The 21,484-nt window shown below is 35.8% G+C and overlaps 1 protein-coding gene across 4 annotated transcripts in view; it reads left to right on the top strand.

Annotated features, from left to right (window-relative positions):
• LOC123323036 (serine/threonine-protein kinase Genghis Khan) overlaps window positions 1-21,484 on the top strand; it is a 163,785-nt gene that overhangs the window by 13,863 nt on the left and 128,438 nt on the right. For all 4 annotated transcript variants that reach the window (XM_044911233.1, XM_044911236.1, XM_044911234.1 and 1 more), the window contains exons 4-8: window positions 5,089-5,252; window positions 5,310-5,460; window positions 8,294-8,348; window positions 10,705-10,910; window positions 11,754-11,962. In XM_044911233.1, the coding sequence (XP_044767168.1) occupies window positions 5,089-5,252; window positions 5,310-5,460; window positions 8,294-8,348; window positions 10,705-10,910; window positions 11,754-11,962 (785 nt within the window). The remainder of the gene's footprint in view (window positions 1-5,088; window positions 5,253-5,309; window positions 5,461-8,293; window positions 8,349-10,704; window positions 10,911-11,753; window positions 11,963-21,484) is intronic.

Below are 21,484 nucleotides of genomic sequence, written 5' to 3' on the forward strand. Positions count from 1 at the left end.
CAATTAAAAAATTTGTCTCCCCAATTTTTGGAGAAATTGGGCGTTCTGCTAGCTTAACATTAAGCTAATAGAACATTTAGGAGAAATCTGACAATTCGCTAATCTAATTACCGTTGGGGGCGCTGCGAAATGAAAACAAACTTTGACGTTTGTCAGTACTGTTTTCGAGATTTGTACGGCCTAACAGAGTTTTTCTAGTAAATCAAGATATTTATCGGAAGTGAATTGTCCGATTTAGTTTCGTAAAGAAAGATCTATATTCTTTGGAAATACTTCATTTGAAAGGGATGAATTGTGGAATAAAATCGAGCGATGATATTAGTGATCCACTATACCTAGACACAAATTCCTATTATTTCACAGATTCTTTCTTGAAGTTAACCAGGGTAATGATGTTGAGGTAGCATTTACTGAGTTTGTGAAGGAGGTAGAAACTGAACTAAACTTTATGTGGAAGTTTTGAAGTTTCTATTTAAAGTATTTCAATTCCGTATTATGATATAGGTATTCCTCATACTGAAATCTCAAGAGACATAAATTCATTCATTCATTGCTGTATCCCGTTACCGGGAATAAATCTACAAAAAGAAGAAGAAGAAAAAAGGGAGAAAAAAAAAAAAATTCGAACAGACTTTTAATTTCTTAGTGCTAGTTGCGACTGTGTGCCCTCCTGTGACTAAAGAGACCCAACCGTGACCTGCAGATCCTTCCACACTCAGGGCATGGATAGTCACCAACCAGATCTGGCCGCCACTGTATCCTTCTCGATTCTCCATTATAACTGTGTACCAAAGACCTCCACTGTGACCTGTCTAACGCTAGTTGTTCCCAGTTACGATTGGCATTAACTGATTTTAGGGATTGATGTAGTGTATCCTTAAACCGCTTATACTGGCCTCCTGGTTTCCGGGCTCCCTCAGTTAGTTCGCCGTATAGAGCTATTTTGGGGAGTCTTGTGTCTTGCATCCTCAGAATGTGGCCGCTCCATCTGAGTCGTGCCCTCGTTACTTGAGTCTCAATTGTTGTACAACTCGCGCGCTGCAAGACTTCTGCATTCGAAACTTTGTGGAACCATCTGATGTGCATTATCTGTCTTAGATATATAATTGAGCTCATAGAACAAGTTCTACAGACGAGAAAAAGCATTCATTTGGAAGTATAAAAATTATGAAATTGTATTTCTAAATCGTCAATTGAATTTAGCAGAAAACTCTCGCAAGGAAAAATCGTTTAACCTAACTCCTGCCAGTTGAGAGCACTGGTATAAATACCTTTTCCAATATTTTTTTGGAATCAATATTTCTATTCAGAAACTCAGACAATAATCCCAATATAACTTCTCCAAATAATAATTATAATACTTTGTATTTTCGTAATACAGTCGGCAGAAGGCGTCTAGATTTTTGGATTCGCCTAAGATGTCTAAAAACATGGTGTATGCACTCGTCAACTTTTGAATGGAATGACATTAGACTAAATCGAAAATAAGAGATTCGTTTCGTGGCGGTGCCACCATGTTCTATCCTTATTCTATTATATCAAAGAAAGTCTAATGATACTGTCCCGTTTTATTTTGTTCGGTGTTGATATCGATCACAGTTTACAGTAATCTTTGGTCTCGATCGATCAACGAATCCAAAAAAATGAACTGGACTAATTTGGCAAATGTCAGCTGTTATCGAATATTTGAGATTTACACTTAAATTTTCGTTGTAAAAACGAATCTGCAGATATTTCAACACTATCGAAGAATTCGAAAGAGTACTTACTATTCTTCTTCAAGATAATTTCAATAAAACACAGTTGATTAGCGTAATATCCAATATATTCAGCTGACGGAAACGGAGTTTTCACTATACTCGTGAAGAATATTTGAAAATCAGGCTCTAGTAGATTCATGTACCTAGTTATTTCTGTTTCTTAATACATGCTCACAATTCACATTATGTATTTTGAATAGTTGCCATAAAACTCTTAGTACACCCTTTCTCGAAACTACTACATTTTCACATACCAATAATTGCTTATAAATACAGCACATTCGCAAGTCGTGGGAATGTTTTCGAAAATTATTTTCAAATATCAATTGACAACTGTCAGTTTCTAATTAGCGCTACCTACAGTGGGAAAAACGAAACTTATCTATCTGTTATTTCCAAAGTTGGAAAAACAAAATCTAATCAGTGCGTGCATACACCATGTTTTTAGACATCTTAGATTCGCCAATATCATAATTTTAGGCTCTCATTTGAACCTACTGCGGATTTTCCTAAATGAGTTTTTTTAAAATAAAAGGTTCTGCTAGCTTTACCGTCAACCTAGCAGTACCAAACCGCTAATACAATATTTATCCAGAATCTGATCACACCATACTTTCAGGCTAATTTACTACTCTATTGAGAATTTTTTTGCTCTCCAATTATTGGAGAAATTGGGGGTTCCGTTAACCTAACCCGTCACTAGCCGGACAAAACAGATAATCGATTGTTTATCCAGAATGTGATTATATCATATTTTCAGGCTAACCTTAAGCTAATTTATTACCCAAGTAAAAAATGTTTGTCCTATAATAGGAGTTTTATAATGTGAAGTAAGGTGTCGAAAAATAAAATTTGTCAAAGAAATTGCGAGATCTTGAAGCTCAACGTCATGCCACCAAGACTAAATCGATAACCAATTGTTTTTAAAATGTATAATTACATAATAATTTTTGGCCCATTTAGGCTCTCATTTGGTTCTCGATTCAATCTTAGTGGCATGACTGAGCTTTCAGATCTCCAAAAATTGGGGAGCAAAAAATCATTGTACATATTCGAGCCTGTCAGATTGAGATATATGTGGTTGATTACATGTTGAAAAGTATGCATTCTCTGAGGCGCAGATTCAAAATCGAACCCAGCTCAAATTTAACAATTCAGTTGAATTTTGACAGGATGACCTGGGTTCAACGTTGAATTCGGTTTGAACCTGAACTGTACAACCGGGCCTTAATCTGACAATTAAAGCTTGAGGAAAATGTGTGATAGGGCGCAAAACTTGCAATAAAAAACGTCATGTGTACATTCTCAAGCGCAGTGGACGTTTTTCTTATTTTGAAGCTAATGATTCAACAATTACGGTATAAATATAATCTGACACTAAGGTAACAAAAATAAGTTTTTTTGAATCACCTCCTCACCTGGGCTTCGAATCGTTTTTGCATTAATCGTAAAAGTTGTGGGGCATAACATTTTCTACAAATGAGAAGGATTATGCCATAACAGATCGTAACACTTGTTGATATTCATATCAGCGGGTGGTATGCATTTGAATTAATTTTCATTATTTTCTATAAATCTCGCTTGAAGCAAATTTTTCTGTTTTTGAGATACATGGCGATGAATGTACAGTGTGGGCAAAATTCGTTGTCTACTGAGGGTATCTCAAGAACTATATAAGAGCTAAAAAAAAACGGATTACACATTCTCGAGCTATTTTTTCCTGATTAATCCAAATCTGAAGAATAATCAGCCTATCATTTCTAGACTTTGAGTTATGTACAAAAATTCAAAAATTGCCATTTTCAATGACGCTGGGTTACTCGCTTGTTTCAACTTGTACTCGAAAATCATCATGACATTCTTGGGAAATTTTTTTTATGGGTTATTCGAACATGATATTATTAAATTTATCGATCCAGCCTTTTTCAAGATTCTAATATCCCGAATGTGAATTATAGTTCTTATTGCAAATTTTTTGACGATTTAAAAAATGTATCATATGTAACTTTCCACCTAAATATTTCATGAGAAAAAACATGAACTTTTTTCTACTTTCTGTTTTACTATTTTGAATAATAAAACAATAAGCAGGTGTTCGTTACCGTAGTGACTGTTAAATATGCATTTACAAAGATTATAATCCTTGATGCGTTTATTTTTCGTGGACATAGTAGTTGTTTCATATAAACATGTCATTGTATTCATTGCAAATTTATATATTTTTTTGAAAGGTTTTTGGTCGATAGTTAAATAAATAAAAAAAAATTCTCCGTGCTTTTGATAAGTTCGCCCAAATAGATGAAATGTTGGGAGAAGTTTTTACAAAAACGTGGTTAATGAGAAGTAATTTCAACAACGTGAACAAATAGAATGATTCTCGTTTCAGCGGAAACGGGAAGATTCTTGTTGAGAGGAGGTTGTGTCGATCAATTGTCAAATAACGTTGTCTGAGGCACCATAGAGTTGAACTTCAGTAGCGTAGACAAGAGCAAGGTGGGAGGAGGCTCAATTTTTAACAAATACATATCAGTACGTCATTATTGGTTAAATTTTTTAGATTCTTGATGTATGGTTATTCTTTGTGTGATTTGCAAGAAATATTTGCTCTACAGTTGGAATTATGACGATTTCTACAATGAGGTGTCTGATCTTACATTAATCAATGAACAATGAAAAGTAGTATATCGTGTTTTTAAAGAATGTTATCCGACAAACCGTCTGTTCCGATATCCATGAATAGTACTGTCAGTATTTCAGAAACGATGCCTATTGGCCCAGTCGTTCGAGTTCTATTGTTATTCGATTGCGGGCCAGTACTAACAGCAATATCGGAACAGGCCCATATAACTTCATGCGAAAGCATTGAAATAAGGTATCCTTCAGATTGAAAATTCTTTGGCAGATACTTATTCAAAGTTTATTCGAAGGTGAAAGTACCGGGTCTTAGATGCGTTGTCCAAGAGTTGAATGCGAAAAACTGAAGAGAATTGAAAAATTTTGAAGTTTTTGGGCCAAGAAAAGTTTATGCTCAACCCCAGAAGGGGTACAAACTCATATCACCCGTTTGCAAGACAATTCTAAAGTTTTAAAACGATTTCCAGCTTTCCCTAGGCCACTTCGCTTTCCTATCTCTATTTTACTGGACTATAACTCAATACAGACATGTAGAATATAATACTTGAATTGTCTGATAATAAAATTTCCAATTTCCTTGTCCACTACATGAAAATGATCTATTTCATGAAGACCACCATATTCCTCAATGATATTTTTCATTTTAATTATTCGTTTGTAGATTGAAAATAATGCTACATTTTCATTCTTCTAGGATGAAACAAATTTGTATTTAGTGATGGATTATTATTGCGGTGGTGATCTACTGACATTGTTGAGTAAATTTGAAGATCGTCTACCAGAAGACATGGCTAGATTTTACATTGCAGAAATGGTTTTAGCCGTAGATTCTATACACAATTTGAAATATGTACATAGGTTTGTAGAGCTAGAAATTATTCTCTTTCTAGTTCTGAATACTATTGAAGTTTGCAGGGATATAAAACCAGACAATGTTTTACTAGATGCTAACGGACACATAAGATTAGCAGATTTTGGAAGTTGTTTGAAATTGAACGATGATGGGACAGTACAGTCAAATGTTGCTGTTGGCACTCCAGATTATATTTCTCCAGAGATTTTACGTGTGAGTGTATTTTTCTGTTCAGTGTTCTTATCTGTGTGGGCTGATAGAGGAAACCACCATATGCTTCTCTAATTATACAGGGTGGCCATTTGAAAACGAAACAGACGAGATTACAGACGAAATAAATTTTTTCGATAGAAATGCTCGGACAGGTCGATTTCTGTTTCGAGGGGGACAACTTAAGATGTAGGTTACGGACGCATAGCGCTTCAACCCTTGCTACTACAACCCTCACCCCCAATTTTTGAATAAGGAAGATGGGGTGAGTGATACCTCATTTGAAAGGTATTTTTATACTGATTTCAGCACAGTAATTGTTTTTTCATTTTATGCATTAGTTCTCGAAATATTCTTAACTAAGTATTTGAAAATGAAGTGGTGTTTTCATGGCACTTGTAGTGTTTTTTTGTGAAAAATCGACATTTTGAGCTTCAAAACAACCATGACTGTGGCTTCCTTCCTCCAATCCACTGACATAGAAATCTTTAATCAAGATGTCGAACAAACAAAGCGTATTGCGAAGGAGCTCAATCTTGCTGAAACTCAATCTAAATTATCTTCGATATAATTTGCAGTATTTCCAATAACATGCGGTAACACTTGATCGATAGAAATCTCCAAAAAGTCCAAATACGTACATATCTCTTTTTGGAGATTTCTATCGATCAAGTGTTACCGCATGTTATTGGAAATACTGCAAATACTGCAATACAAGCAAGATTGAGCTCCTTCGCAATACGCTTTGTTTGTTCGACATCTTGATTAAAGATTTCTATGTCAGTGGATTGGAGGAAGGAAGCCACAGTCATGGTTGTTTTGAAGCTCAAAATGTCGATTTTTCACAAAAAAACACTACAAGTGCCATGAAAACACCACTTCATTTTCAAATACTTAGTTAAGAATATTTCTAGAACTAATGCATAAAATGAAAAAACAATTACTGTGCTGAAATCAGTATAAAAATACCTTTCAAATGAGGTATCACTCACCCCATCTTCCCTATTCAAAAATTGGGGGTGAGGGTTGTAGTAGCAAGGGTTGAAGCGCTATGCGTCCGTAACCTACATCTTAAGTTGTCCCCCTCGAAACAGAAATCGACCTGTCCGAGCATTTCTATCGAAAAAATTTATTTCATCTGTTTCGTTTTCAAATGGCCACCCTGTATTTGATTGAATATGTAGTTAAGCAGGCTCAGTAGGTGAGGACTGTATAATGATAATAATTGCAATGTTTGCAGGAATTTGGACAGAATAAATAAACAGTGAATTATGATTTTGCTAAAGTTTCAGAAGTAATGGTCCCTTTCTCAAGGCTAGAAAGAAAGCATTCATTAATTGTAGACAAAACATATAACACTGAACATTATACCTAATCATACAACTAATTAAAAATATATTAAAAATAGCCAAGAATGAACAAACAGTTTCTATGAGTCAATGAGAGAAAAATAATGAAGTTATTGAACCTGAACTACGAGTACATGCGTTGTAGTGAATACGATGTACCGTTGACATAATTGTTCTCATATTCAGTGTCTGGGTATTATTACCTATTACATAATTTATCCCAACCGGCAAAAAAACAGTGTGAACAAATATAAAAAGTGAACATCAATCTGATCACAAACATGAAACTAACCCGGTGACAAACTTATAATTGTTATTCCTAACGGATTGTTTTTATTCCATTCACTGTCACTAATCAAAACTGTTTGTTTATTCTTGACTTTTCCTAACTATTTTAAATATATGTTTTATTAGTTGTATGATGGTGTATAATGTTCAGTGGTATATGTTGGAAATATATAAATAAATGCTTTCTTTCTAGCCTTGAGAAAGGAACAATTATTTCCGAAACGTTAGCAAAATCATAATTCATTGTTCATTTATTCTGTCCAAATTCTTGTGATATGTTGCTTAATTTTTGAACATGGGCGTGGATACTACAGTAATATTTCACCTAACGAAACTTAAGGTGTCAAACCCTTTTTGGTGGTGACTTCTAGTTTTATGCTGATGGATCAATTATCTGCTTTCAAATATGTGTACTTCAAATTTCCACAAATAATTGGAATATAATGGAGGACAGATATCACTTTTCAAAATTTTTAAATAAAAGGGTTAAGTATAAATACAAAAGAGTAAAACGCAAAATTTTATGTCAACAAAAGCAAGTCATTGTAACCAAAATTACTCTTTTTAGAAATTCTTTTTACTATACAGGCTGTCCCACGAAGAACTTTACATACTCCTAACATATATAGGGTATATCATCAGAAGCATTCATTGCCAATATACGGACAGGATGATTGATTCATTCTGACCGAAATTACATTCGACTATATTTCTGGTACTGTATATCAGAATTGAATGATTTTTTTCAGAATTTGTAACACTTTTTAGCATCTGCTGGATTATGTATACCGAATATCATATTTCTAGTACTCAGAAAAATGAGTTTTGACTGCTGATGTGAAAATGACGACCTTTAAGCCACGCTTTCTTTTTTTAACATTAATTTGAAATGCTTAAACACAGAAATATAATTCAATCATTCAAATTTGTCACACCTCTGAACGTGTTGTAATGATAGAACAAATCTGACTTACTCCATTCTAGTTATAAAACTTGAGAAAATTATTTCATGGCCAACCGAGTGCTAAAATAAAAGCGAATGGAGTATTCTTCAGTTAAGTATCAAAATTTGTCTGATTGAATACGAAGTTACACATCGAATGAGCTACTTGGCAATGTTGCCGCACTCCAGTAACATTATTTTATGTGATGATGAGGTTGAATTAAATGACTCATCTATTCATTAATTATTTTTTCAGGCAATGGAAGATGGACAAGGAAGATATGGTCCTGAATGTGATTGGTGGTCATTGGGTAAGACTGTTGTCTAAGGCCAGCTGCCGACATTAAATTTTTCAGTTTCACGAAAGTTGCGCAACAGTTTGATCACAGGCGGTTCAAATGCGCCCACATACGCAATCAAAAAGTTGGTGTCCCAGTGGACGCCGACATGCAACTGACCAGTTGCAGTCAATTTTTGGTCAGAATACTCTGGTAGCGGCGGTAGCGCTGTATTAAATATAAGGTCTACTTTGTACAACGTGTATGAACTTTTCCATCCAATCACCACAGTCATCTTCGAATACTTAAAAAATTCAATTTTATATGTCATACGGGTCTTATGGTCACAAACTTTTTTTTTTAGTTATCTATTTCACTTATTTATGGTTGAAGTTGATATTTTGAATTTCAAGCAATAATGCTGCTCCCAGATAATAAGAAAAAAGAAAATGTGTGTGATGGACTTCGAAATACATGAAAAGTGTAATAAATAAATAAATTTGGCTGAGGTTATTCAAATGTGTCCTCTTATTCATAGATTCATGATTTGAATTTATATGTACCATTTGCAAAAAAATTCCTTCAGTTTTGTTATTCTCAGAATCTAAAATTTTTGAGTTAGAGAGAAAAAAAAAACTTTATTTATCAGTCAGTCAAACAGCTATCGACCTAAGTCTTCCAGCCAGTTACATTTGCTTATATTAAACAAAAATAATATATTATTTTAAGGCCTGGTACTTTCACCTTCGAATAAATTTTGACTATGGTGAATAAGTATCTGTCAAACAATTTTTATCTGAAGGATACCTTATTTCGGTGCTTTCAGATGAAATGATTTGACGAATAGCAATTCTATAAAAACAGGGTATACTACTTTTCACTGATTAGGCCTAACGCACAGGACGCAGAACACTTATGTTAATGTACCAACGCATATGACCGACTTTTAGTCGGGCCTACAAAACAGTCGTAGCGCGCTCCATTTTTGCACCCGTCACGATTCTCGGTGAAGCAGATGGGCATATAGGTTTCTCTTGTTTAAACGCACACGAACGACAGTTTAGTCGGTTCTTGATCTCTATTCTGTTGTGAATTTCTGTATGCGAGAGTTTTAAATAGAAGGTACACGATCATAAATGGATATAGACATTGAAAAATTAATCTGTGAGGTACAGAAGAGTAGACATTTATATGATACCTCAACAGCAGAATACTCAAATAGAATACTGAAGAAGAAACTTTTGGAGGAAGTGTCTGTTCAGTTGATTGATGGAATAAATTCAAAAAGGGTATAATATTGGCTTTTCAATCAATTCGGTACCTCAAATAAACCGCAAAACATCTCAATCTCAACGTATTCCTATCCATCTCCTGTTACTGTCACCGACTGAATGATCGTTCGTGTGCGTTGACCTACTATCGGTAGTGTGTCTTAGACCTTAGTGTACAATGAGACACCGCATTGTAGAAATTGTCATCATTCCAACTAAAAAGCGAATATTTCGTGAAAATCATACAAAGAATAAACATACTTCCAGAATCTAAAAAATTCTACCTATAATTACGTACCGACATTCGATCTATGTTCATATATGAAATATAAACTCTTATTCTTAAGTTTCAATGACAGATTTATTCGTTGAATAACACTATCTGAAAGTCAAAAGACTGCATTTTTACTTATCCTACGAATAAGACTTATTTATCGAATAAATTAAGCTATTCGCAGGTGGAAGTACTGGGCCTAAAAGAGTTATAATGATTTAAAATATTCGAAAGCTGGTAGAGGAGGTAATTTAGCTTTAGTTTCTCCTTGGTTTTTTGAGTTATTATAGTCCATTCAATGGTCTTTTCGATTAACATGTTCTGCTAGTGCACATGATTTGATGTTTCTTTCACAGTTACTTCTATGGGAAGTTATACGACTATTACAAGGACAGACCCAATAAATGTGGTACATTCAGAACCACCTCGGTACCCTGTATAAGGCCTCTTGAGTATTTCCCGTTTCCCAATGAGACACTCTGTATGAAGCCAACTGCCATCTTACAATGATTTATTAAAACCCTGTATTTCCACATTTTATTTCCATCATACAATTAAAAGAAGTACGAACGGATTCAATCGCTTCTCGCGTGTGGGACATGGTTCACTTCTATCACAAGTAGGCGTAGATACACTACGACCGTTGTGCTCAAAAAAGGATTTCGCAGTTGCGCAATCGTCAAGGCACAAACTATTTGATCGTAAAACTTTTCATTTACATGTCGGCTCGGCTCGCGGCATAATATGAATGCAACTTCAACCGAACAGTTCCAAAACTAAAAATTATATGTAGGCGGTAGGTTTAATATTTCATGAGAAATTATCATTTTTTTTTTCATTTCAGGTGTCTGTATGTATGAGATGTTGTTTGGCGAAACTCCATTCTATGCAGAGAGTTTAGTGGAAACTTATGGCAAAATTATGAATCATAAGAATTGCTTCGATTTTCCAGCCGATATCGAAGTTAGTGATGAGGCTAAAGATCTAATAAAAAAATTAATATGCAGTCAAGAATTCAGATTGGGACAAAACGGTATTCAGGATTTTGTAGTAAGTCGAATCCTATTGAAGTTTCATCAATGTATGTTTGGATTTCATTCTTTGATTTATTTAGATATGCTGATTTTTCACTACGAAATACAAGTCATAAGTTTCCTAAATATAGGACGAAAATCAATGAATATTCTTTCATTAATGATAAACATATATTCGGCATCTATTATTCAATCTATAGCTGGAAATATTAGTTAATAATTCTTGTAATACTAATATTTACCTGTGAAGCATGCAACTTCTTACTTCAATACATTACTTTTATGCAGAATTTTTAATTCTTCATTACTCAAAATATTTTTGGTTAAGAAAAACATATAGTACTCAGGATTTTGGCTTCGTTAATACGGTGTTGCATAATAATTTTTTCATTCAAATCAGTTCATATTGTAAATTGTTTTTTTTTTGTGTCAATGATGAAAACTAAGTATGAAGCTTTAAAGTTGATAGAACGCCTCTGTAATCTTGGTTGGAACTGTTGGATAAGTTCTTACTCATGAAACTAAGGTACATCAAATAAACGACGTTATAGGACTCTAGATAGATGGTGCAGTTTATACATATCTCTCTTGTCCGACAATCGTAACATCATTTTGGTTGCTCCAAGTTCTATCGAAACTCATTCTATATCATTTATAGTGCGGTAGCCTCTCTATTATACCGTGGATTTAAATGACGATGGATGCATTTTTGTAGGATTGGAGTAACACTCACATTCTTTCAACTTTAAAACGTGATTTTTCTTTAGTAATCTGAGGCACTTCAAAAATCTACTTTAATTATCCGCTGACAGCTTTTGATTATTATATGAAGTGGTGCGACATTATTTTTTTTTTACAGAATCATCCATGGTTTTTTGGTGTTGATTGGAATGGTGTGCGAGATAGCAATGCTCCCTATATACCCGAAGTTTCAAGTCCAACTGACACATCGAATTTTGATGTTGATGACAATGATGTCAGATTATCTGATGCAATGCCTCCGACTGCTAACAATGCCTTTACTGGACTGCATTTACCTTTTGTTGGATTTACATTCACTCAAGAATGGTGAGTTTCTGTCTATTTAGATGAAAATACCCTTACTACTCTTTTTTTTTATATCTCCGAAAACACACTAGAGCACTTGAGAGAATATCATATTAACAGAGAATGTTAATGAATTAGTCATGATGAAGGGCAACCAAAATGTTCTGTAACATCAGACAATTAATGTCCGAAACGTCGACTTCATTCATCTGGGTCCCAATTTAGGTCCAATATAGGCACGACTTCACCAATATTAACTAAATAATGGTCATGAAAAATACTTCCAGTTGGAATATATTTATATATCCTAAAATCGAAGTTGAAAACATTATTATAGGAAAATATCCGTATGTCCGTAGATCATTTCTGCTGTACGTCAATCATGAACTGTTACAAAGAAAATGACGCGTTAAGGTGCTCACGGATTACTCTGACTTGACATGGGACCACGTCATAATGCGCATGACTCAAAAATCTAACATACGATTTTGCGCAGGAGCGTTTAAATTGTTCTGATGTGACATGGGATTGCACTTCCCACGTCAGGTCATAACAATTTGAACGCACTCGCACAAAACACTATTCAAAAGTATTGGGAGACCAAAAAAGTGGTGACATTTGAGAATTTTATGTTTGAGTGAATTAATGCGAAAAGTTAACTTTCGATTTTCGATGAATGTCATCGTAGAATGAGTTCCCGAAAATTGATTTTTCTATTTTTCATTTGACTTGTCCTATACCTAATTATCATTATTATATCAATGTATTAAGGTGAACATCTTCGGGTTAATATTTTTGAAATCTAAAACTGATGTAACGTATTCAAACTTTAGCCAAAGAAGGTAACGAACATTAACTCTCCCCAAGCTGGTGCATATTATGATATTATACTGACCTCTTCCCTTGTATTTTCCATGCAAATAACTGGATGTGGTATGCCTTCAATCAGTTTGTATAAACTTCAATCATGTTCGTCACATATTTTCCGAAGAGATTCGATATTGTGATAAAGTACGTAATAACAGAAACTTCTACGTAGAACGGGCAACATAGCGTTGATTTAAAACCCAAAAATGTTTTGACTAAATGCTAAAATAAAAGTGAATGGAGTATAGATACACTGTACCAGAATATATAACCCTGAATAACGTTGAAGTAAGGACTTCAGAACAAGTAAGATTTTTAGGAATCTGGCTTGACCCCAGTATGAAGTGGAACTCACAAATAGAAATCCTTAACAGAAAACTTAACGCCATTATATATACTCTTAATGTTATGAAACATCAAATCCAAGAAGATACATTGAAGCTTCTGTACATCGCCAATTTTCAATAAACCTTATCCTACGGTTTACTGGGGCAATAGCACATCTCAGAATAAAATATTTCAAACACAAAAGAAATCAATCAGAGTTATATATCGAATGAAAAACATGGAGACATGCAGAGGTGTTTTCAAAAGGAATAAAATCCTAACGTAACATCAATATATGTGCTAAGATGCGTTATCTTTCTACAAAGCCACAGTGGACTATTTGAACAATTTCTAATCAAAAACTACACCAGGAAAATTAATCCCTATATGTATCCCAGACAACAACTAATACTGTCACAAAATAATGCAAAATACATATAGTCCATTCAAGAATGATTGACATCTCGGGTGGCTGTGGAAAATCGAATTTAAGTTGGTAATAGCCCATAAGTTCAGATTTTGTGTTGCGGAATTCAGGTTGGTATTGTGAATATGTGAATCTATGCTCTTACCGACGGTTATTTAAATTTTGTACAGCTGTTTATGTTCTTAATTTAATCGTAAGCATTGGAAACATAATTGTATCCATTCTGAATGCTGATAAATATGCTGCAAATTTGAATATTTCCCTTTTTCATATACTTATATTAATATATTCCAGTTCTGTGACTTAAAGTACATACATTTTTAGAAATCTTTTGTGACCAAATATTAAGTTGCGCCTAGACTTTCAAGACCTACTGGGATGTCAATCATTCTTGAATGGATTATATATGTTTATGAACATCTACAATGCGTTACCCAGACGGTTTCATTCTATATGGAATATCAAAATATACAAGAAAGAATTAGTTCAATTTTTAGTGACTAATGGACCTTACAATTCACTATAATATTTTGAATATTGTAAAGCGAAATCAGCATTTACTTGACTTATTCCCCATTATTGTAACACAGTAATTGTAGGAATTAAATATATTTTTCCGCCGACCTCTTAATCATAGCACTGTTTAACGTAACCGAAATTAGCTGTTAATGAATCGTTTTATTGGTTAATTTCCTTTTAATGCATTATTGTCATGGGTAATCGAACATAGAAGTATTCAGCAGCTTCCCAAATAATTGTTTGATTTGTATGTCGCATTGATTTTCGTAGTACCTAGCGGGTGAATTGAGATGAATGAGAGATTAATTGTGGAGGTTGCAGAAAAATTATATGATGGTAAGAAAGTAATCAATATATCTATGTACTACAACTCCAGCTTCCACCAGCTCCACACATTCTTTAACATATAACGTGCGTTCAAAAAAATTCGTCGTCAAGTAGGCTATGGAATTTTGTAGGTTGATTTTCTGTGACTGAACGTAATTCTTTCCTTACTTCACACTCATCAGTCATCACAGCCAAATGTAAACATTGATGACATTAACCTATTTATCGTAATTTTGTATGAAAAGGCAATTTCTCAGAAAAAATTACTTGCACATTCAATAATGATTTATTAGCATTTTTTCATTGAATTAGATTGCAAGAATCCAAATAATCTGAGGCGACTGGAAAAATTAACCTGAGTTCATCAGTCAAAGACATGAATCTTGAACGAATCGAGTATTATGGTTTTTGTACTTACAATTATGTGAAAAGTTGAAAAGGTTGTACCTATTACAGTAGGTAATAGAAATAAATCACACTAAGAACCTCAGAATATGTTTATTTCTCAATGAATAAAATATTGAATTGACGCTGACAGTGAAAATCCATGACCAGAGGCAGTCTCTGCCATAACTGAAGAAACTGAATTATAGGATTTTCATTACAATGAGTTTCACGTTTAAGAGTTCTATATAATTAAAGTAGATGTTGGAAATGTCCTCCTCTTTGCTCCAAACACTTCTCACATCTTCTTTTGAGAGATTCAAAGACATTATTCAATATAAAAGGATCATCGTTAATTAGATGAATTTTTTCAATGATCCTAGTCTTGAGTTCGTCCAGATTAGAAATAGGTGATTGGAAGATAGAATTCTTCAAATGAGGCCATAAGAAGAAATCACATGGTGTAAGATCACACGATCTTGGAGGAAATTCATTTTCAGTATTGAGGCTAATGAGTCGATCCTGAAAAATATTCCTTAGTGTAGCCAATGTTTCTACAGCTGTGTGTGCTCTGGCTCCATCTTGTTGAAAATAACTATATGACCACTCTTCGAAATTTAATTCAGCTATGAAAGGCATGATAATATCCTCTTTATAGCGTTCTGCTGTTAAAGTTCCGTCAAAGAAAATAGGTCCCACAATTCTTCTCTGACTGATAGCACACCAAACTCCAATTTTTTGAGAATGAAGTGGTGTCTCAATGTAAAAATTTTCCGGTTTTTGACTGCTCCACATTCTCATATTTTGGGAGTTGACATATCCAGAAAGATGAAACCAGGCTTCGTCGGAGAAGAAAACTTTATTCAGGTTATCGATGAATTCGTTTAGAAACCACTGACAGAAGGCCATTCTACGAGGGTAATCAACATCTTCAATCTTCTGATAACATGTCAATCTATAAGGATACAAATTGATGTCTTCTTTCAAAATTGTGTGACATGTACCAACAGAGACTCCAGCTAGTTGAGATAAAACCCGAACAGAGGTTCGTGGAGCTTCTGTCATCACATTCTCAACATTTTCGATTAACTCGGGTGTTCTCTTCTTTGGTCGACCACTTCCTTTTTTTCTTTGAACGCTACCTGTTTCACGAAAAACGCTCACACATCGCGAAACAGTACTCTGGAAAGATTGGTAATCTACAGCAACGTTGGGATACTCGATCCTGAAGTCGCCGAGACATTTCTCAACAGAATATTTCCACTCGCCTTCTATTTTCTCCCCATTTCTGAAGTAGGATTCAATAATGAATGCTTTTTGTACCTCGGTAAAAACCATCTTTATTATTTGCTGATAATTTTAATTTAACAACAATCCAAAACGCTAACTTGACAGCTAACCTGTAATAATAATAGAGCACAAGCTAAGAACTACGTTTAGATATGCAATATCGACGTTTAAAATTCCATAGCCTACTTGACGACGAATTTTTTTGAACGCACGTTATTATAATGATTTACTCAAAATGTCACAACTCGAATATGCCCTCTATGAACTTCTCGAATTGTTCGATCGGCCGCATAAATATCAACATTCCGATGTTCAACATTCCGAAATCAGCAAAAAAATTGCAGCAGAATGAAAGGACTTTCGACTATAGTTTACATTTGAAAAATCAGAAATCCCTGTCGTATCTCGAAAATGACTGGATCAAAAAATTTTACAATATCATATTTGAATTCCTCATAAAAAAGTGCCTGTAGAATGTAACAACGGATTTTGAATACGAATTCAAATAAAAGAGTTATTCAGCTTCACTGAAAATGACAATTTCTCAATTTTCGTTCATAACTCAAAATCTATGAACGTTAGGCTGGATCTGTTTTCAGTTTTGGATTAGTCAAGAAAAAAGAGCTCGAGAATGTGTCGTCCGTTTTCTTCTATCTGCTATAGTTCTCGAGATCCCTTCGGTAGACAACGAATTTTGCCCACCCTGTACTTGCGTACAGTTCTCGCCGTTCCCAGCAGTACCGCCTTCTGCATGACTCTATAGATATTTTCGTCCAGCTGAAGTTTCCTCAAGTTCTCTATTAGTTTCTTCGGTATCAGGCCTGTAGATGATATGACAATAAGGATGGTCTTGACATCTTTCAGCTTCCACTGTCTCCTAGTTTGCTCCTCGAGATCTCTGTACTTAGAAATTTTTTCAGTGTGCCTATCTAGAAGATTGTTATTATTTGGAATCGCCACATCGATGAATAGTGCTCTGTTCTCATCCTTATTGAGCAATATGAGGTCTGGTCTATTGTGGGTTATTTTCCGGTCAGTGAGAACCGTGCGATCCCAGTAGAGCTTGTGATGTTCATTTTCCAATACAGCATCGGGATGGTAATTGTCATAAGGAACCTTTTTTCGAACTTAGAAGTTGGTGTTTTAGTGCCAATTCTTGGTGAAGAATCTTGGCAACGGCATCATGTCTTCTTTTGTACTCCGTGCCCGTGAACTTGTGACATCCCCCGGTGATGTGCTGGATAGTTTCATGTGCCGCACAGCCATAACGACAGCTCTCATCCGCCACTGAGGCATCCTTGGCGATATATATCATGTAGTTCCTTGTTTGAATCACCTGATCCTAGATGGCGAGCATGAAGCCCTCTGTCTCAGGAAACAACCTTCTGGAAGTCAACCAGTAGGAGACGCAGATATGTCGACGTAATCATTGTTGACCTCGTTCTGGTGCCTCCCATGCAAAGGTTTGCCAATCAGTTTCTGCATTTTACTTTCTGCAGAGTGTTCGACGGTTTCCAAGTGATCCTGTTGTAGCTTTAATGGTGTAAAACTATCAGCAACACAAACTACTCGATGGAGTTCTGACGAAGCTGCCTTCTCAAGAAATATTTTCGAAGTCCTTCAATTTCCTGGGACATACGGTTGGACAAATCAACAATTCCTCTACCCCCAAGATGTCGTGGCAGCTATGTCCGTTCTATTGAGCTTTTGGGGTGATGTTTATTGTGTTTAGTCAGCATCGTCCTTATTTTTCTCTGTAAAGCTGCTAAATCGGTGGTCGTCCAAGAGATAATACCAAATGAATAGCTCAGCGCCGAGCAAGCGTAGGTGTTAATCGCTTTTATCAGATTCTTGCTGTTAAGACCAGTTCTCATTATTATTATGACTTTAGCCTTGCGGAACCTTCCGGAAGTCAACCAGTAGTTCGACGCAGATATGTCGACGTAATCATGGTTGACCTCGTTCTGGTGCCTTCCATGCAAAGGTTTGCCAATCAGTTTTTGCATTTTACTTTCTGCAGAGTGTTCGACGGTTTCCAAGTTATCCTGTTGTAGCTTTAACGGTGTAGAACTATCAGCAACACAAACTGCTCGATGGAGTTCTGACGAAGCAGCCTTGCTCAGGAAATATTTTCGAAGTCCTTCAATTTCCTGGGACATACGGTTGGACAAATCAACAATTCCTCTACCCCCAAGATGTCGTGGCAGCTCTGTTCGTTCTATTGAGCTTTTGGGGTGATGTTTATTGTGTTTAGTCAGCATCGTCCTTATTTTTCTCTGTAGGGCTGCTAAATCGGTGGTCGTCCAAGAGATGATACCGAATGAATAGCTCAGCGCCGAGCAAGCGTAGGTGTTAATCGCTTTTATGAGATTCTTGCTGTTAAGACCAGTTCTCATTATCCTTCTCAATCTTCGGGTGAACTCCTCCGTTAATTCTTTCTTCATCTCGGTTTGATTGATTTTTCTTGCCTGTTTTATGCCTAGATACTTGTATGTGTCTCCTTCCTTCAATGCTTCAATTTCTGCACCTTCCTTGAGTTTGAAAGTACCATCTTCTATTTTCCCTCTCGTTATGTTCAGCAGTCGACATTTTTCTAATCCAAATTTCATTTTGATGTCTTCCGAGAATCCTTCCACCATTTTCAGCATCTGTTGCATTTGTTTTTTGGTAGATGCGAAGAGTTTCAAATCGTCCATGTAAAGAAGATGATTCAGTTTCATCATAGTTCTACTGCCGCTCTTGATGGAAAATCCGTAGTCCGTAGAATTCAATCTATGAGACAAGGGATTCAGGGCCATGCAGAACCACAGAGGGCTCAGAGAGTCTCCTTGGAAAATTCCGCGTCTTATTGGAATAGGTCCTGTTGTAATGGAGCAATCTGCTGCTTTCATTTGAAGACTAGTACGCCAGGTTGACATGGCGTTTTTCAGGAACTTAACAATATTGGGATCCACCTTGTAAATCTTTAAGATCGTCAAGAGCCATTCGTGGGGTATAGAATCGAATGCTTTTTTGTAGTCTATGTACGCAGCGTAAAGATTCCTCCGCTTGGAGAACGCTTGATTGCAGATAACTGAATCAATTATTAGCTGTTCTTTGCACCCTCGGCTGTCTTTGGTGCATCCTTTCTGTTGCATGGCGATGATGTTATTCCTTTCGCAATGGTTGTGTATTCGATTTGAAATGCACGATGTGATTAATTTGTACATCGTTGGAAGACATGTGATTGGTCGGTATTTGGATGGGTCTTCTGTATTCCTTTGGTCTTTAGGTAACAGGTACGTTGTGCCATGTGTGAGGAATATTGGTATTCTTTCAGGATTTTCAATGACATCATTTATTGCGGAGGTCAATTTGTCATGCATGATCCAAAGTTTCTTGATCCAGAAATTCTGTAATCCATCAGGCCCAGGTGCTTTCCAGTTGTGTAGTCCTCTGATAGCTGATTTTACTTCTTCAATTGTGATCTTGTCATGCTGCATCGGCTCTTATTTTATAGCTTCAGATTTTTCATCTTCAATCCATCCGGTATCTCCATTGAACTGAGGTTTCGTTGTTAATTGTTCGGTCCAGAATTGTTCTATGGCTTCCTTTGGTGGTAACTTTCCATTTTCTCCATCAGACGATGTGAGTGACCGGTAGAAAGTTTCTTCCGACTTTTCGAATGAATTATTGTCTCTTTTCCGGCTATAATTGCTTTTATATCTCCTCAGGCGTTCTGCATACAGACTTAACTTTTGCTTCAGAGTGTCGAGGCAGTGGTGAGCTGTAGCATTCTCCGTCTCTCGTTCTGTGTGTGTTCTGTTTCTATCCATGATTTCTTTGGCAGCTTTCACAACCTTTCTTCCGCGATTCCCGATCAAGTACTCCGTCAGTCGTCCAATGTCTCTTCTTAGTCTCTCTGTTTTGTGTTGAAGACGTTTCTGCCATGGTGGCGCATGTAATTTGTGTAATTTTTGACCATCGTTGTTCGTTCGGCGTATTTTTGCCCCTATGGTTTTAGCCGTCGTTAGCGCTGCACAGTATAAAACTAGATGAAGATATTCCAATGAACTTCCATTCTGTAAGTACTCAGGTAAAACGTCCTTATTCAAGATGTCGATTATGAGTGACAGTTTCTTGGATGTATTGAGTCGGGGAGGTGCTATTCGATGAAGAGGATCTGTTCCTTCCAGTTCGGCAAAGTATCTCCTCATCTCAGAGTCAACTTGTCGGTGGAGCTCATCCCTATCGTCCTGGTGTTCAGGCTCATTTGCTTTGCAAGATGGACTTTCAGTATCAATGTCTTCTGGGTGTTGTTGCCCAGGCATGTGAATTTCATCACAGGTGTTGGTGTTATTCTCTATTGCTAGCGGCCGCTGAAGTTCTCGTTTAATTGCGTCGATTCGGGCCGTTGGTATTAGTTCATTTCTCAGAATTACGCGGTACTGGTCTGCCACTCGTTGTTCAGTGACATTAAGATTTGGGTAGGCGTTGCAGAATTCCTCATGGGAGCAGAAAGAGCACCCCTATAAAGGATGTGAAAGAGAGAGGATAAAGGAATGGGACTGCGGACAGCAGGCGTAGCTGGCTGCACCGTCTACGTCGTTACGATGGCTACCCGGCTGGCCATCTACTAGATAGCTGCCAGGCAGGCCAGACATTATTATAATATTATAATTAATAATATTATAATATTATTATTATAATATTATTATTATTAATCAGAATAGTAATCAGAAATTTCGAAACAGGAAGTGTTTGGGAATCTAAATTTCCTAATTCATAAAACTATCAATAAAATTTTGTTATTTGTTTTTATGGGCCAAATTAAATTAAGAAGTATTTGTTTTCCGTCAATAATTTTCGAATTTCGCGGTGATTGCAAGTTACACCACGAAAACATCCGCAACTGCTGTTTTTTCGGACATATGTGGAATCAGTATTGTTCTTACGGCCGAACTAGAGAGTACTCTCGCTCGATAAATTATTATTAATATTTACTACGACAATCAGAAAATACGATCCATTGCTGTGATCCATAGCTACACGACTCCGAACATCCAGGAATCAAGAAAATAACGAGGTAAGCAGTTGCCCTATTTTTTTTCTCTTCGAGGTGTACTTGCTCGTATATTGTTTCATAATTATTCTCTTTCTTTTTTTTTAACCAGCATTCATTCCTACGTTGACATTGGTCCTTCGTTGCCGGGTTGTTTCCTTCAGAAAAATTCATTCATAATTTAATTTGGCCAAAATTTACCTTTTTTCATTTATTTTTTGCGACATACGTCTCTTGTGAAAATCATTTCATTTCACGGGCAGACCGGTTCAAGGTCAGGGTCACAGCGCGCATGGTGCATTTTCATCTTTGTTTACAACGGGAATTATAAAACGAATGTTTTCAATTTGTCTTCATCTTT

Source organism: Coccinella septempunctata, chromosome 1 (genome assembly GCF_907165205.1).
Source record: "Coccinella septempunctata chromosome 1, icCocSept1.1, whole genome shotgun sequence".
NCBI lineage: Eukaryota > Metazoa > Arthropoda > Insecta > Coleoptera > Coccinellidae > Coccinella > Coccinella septempunctata.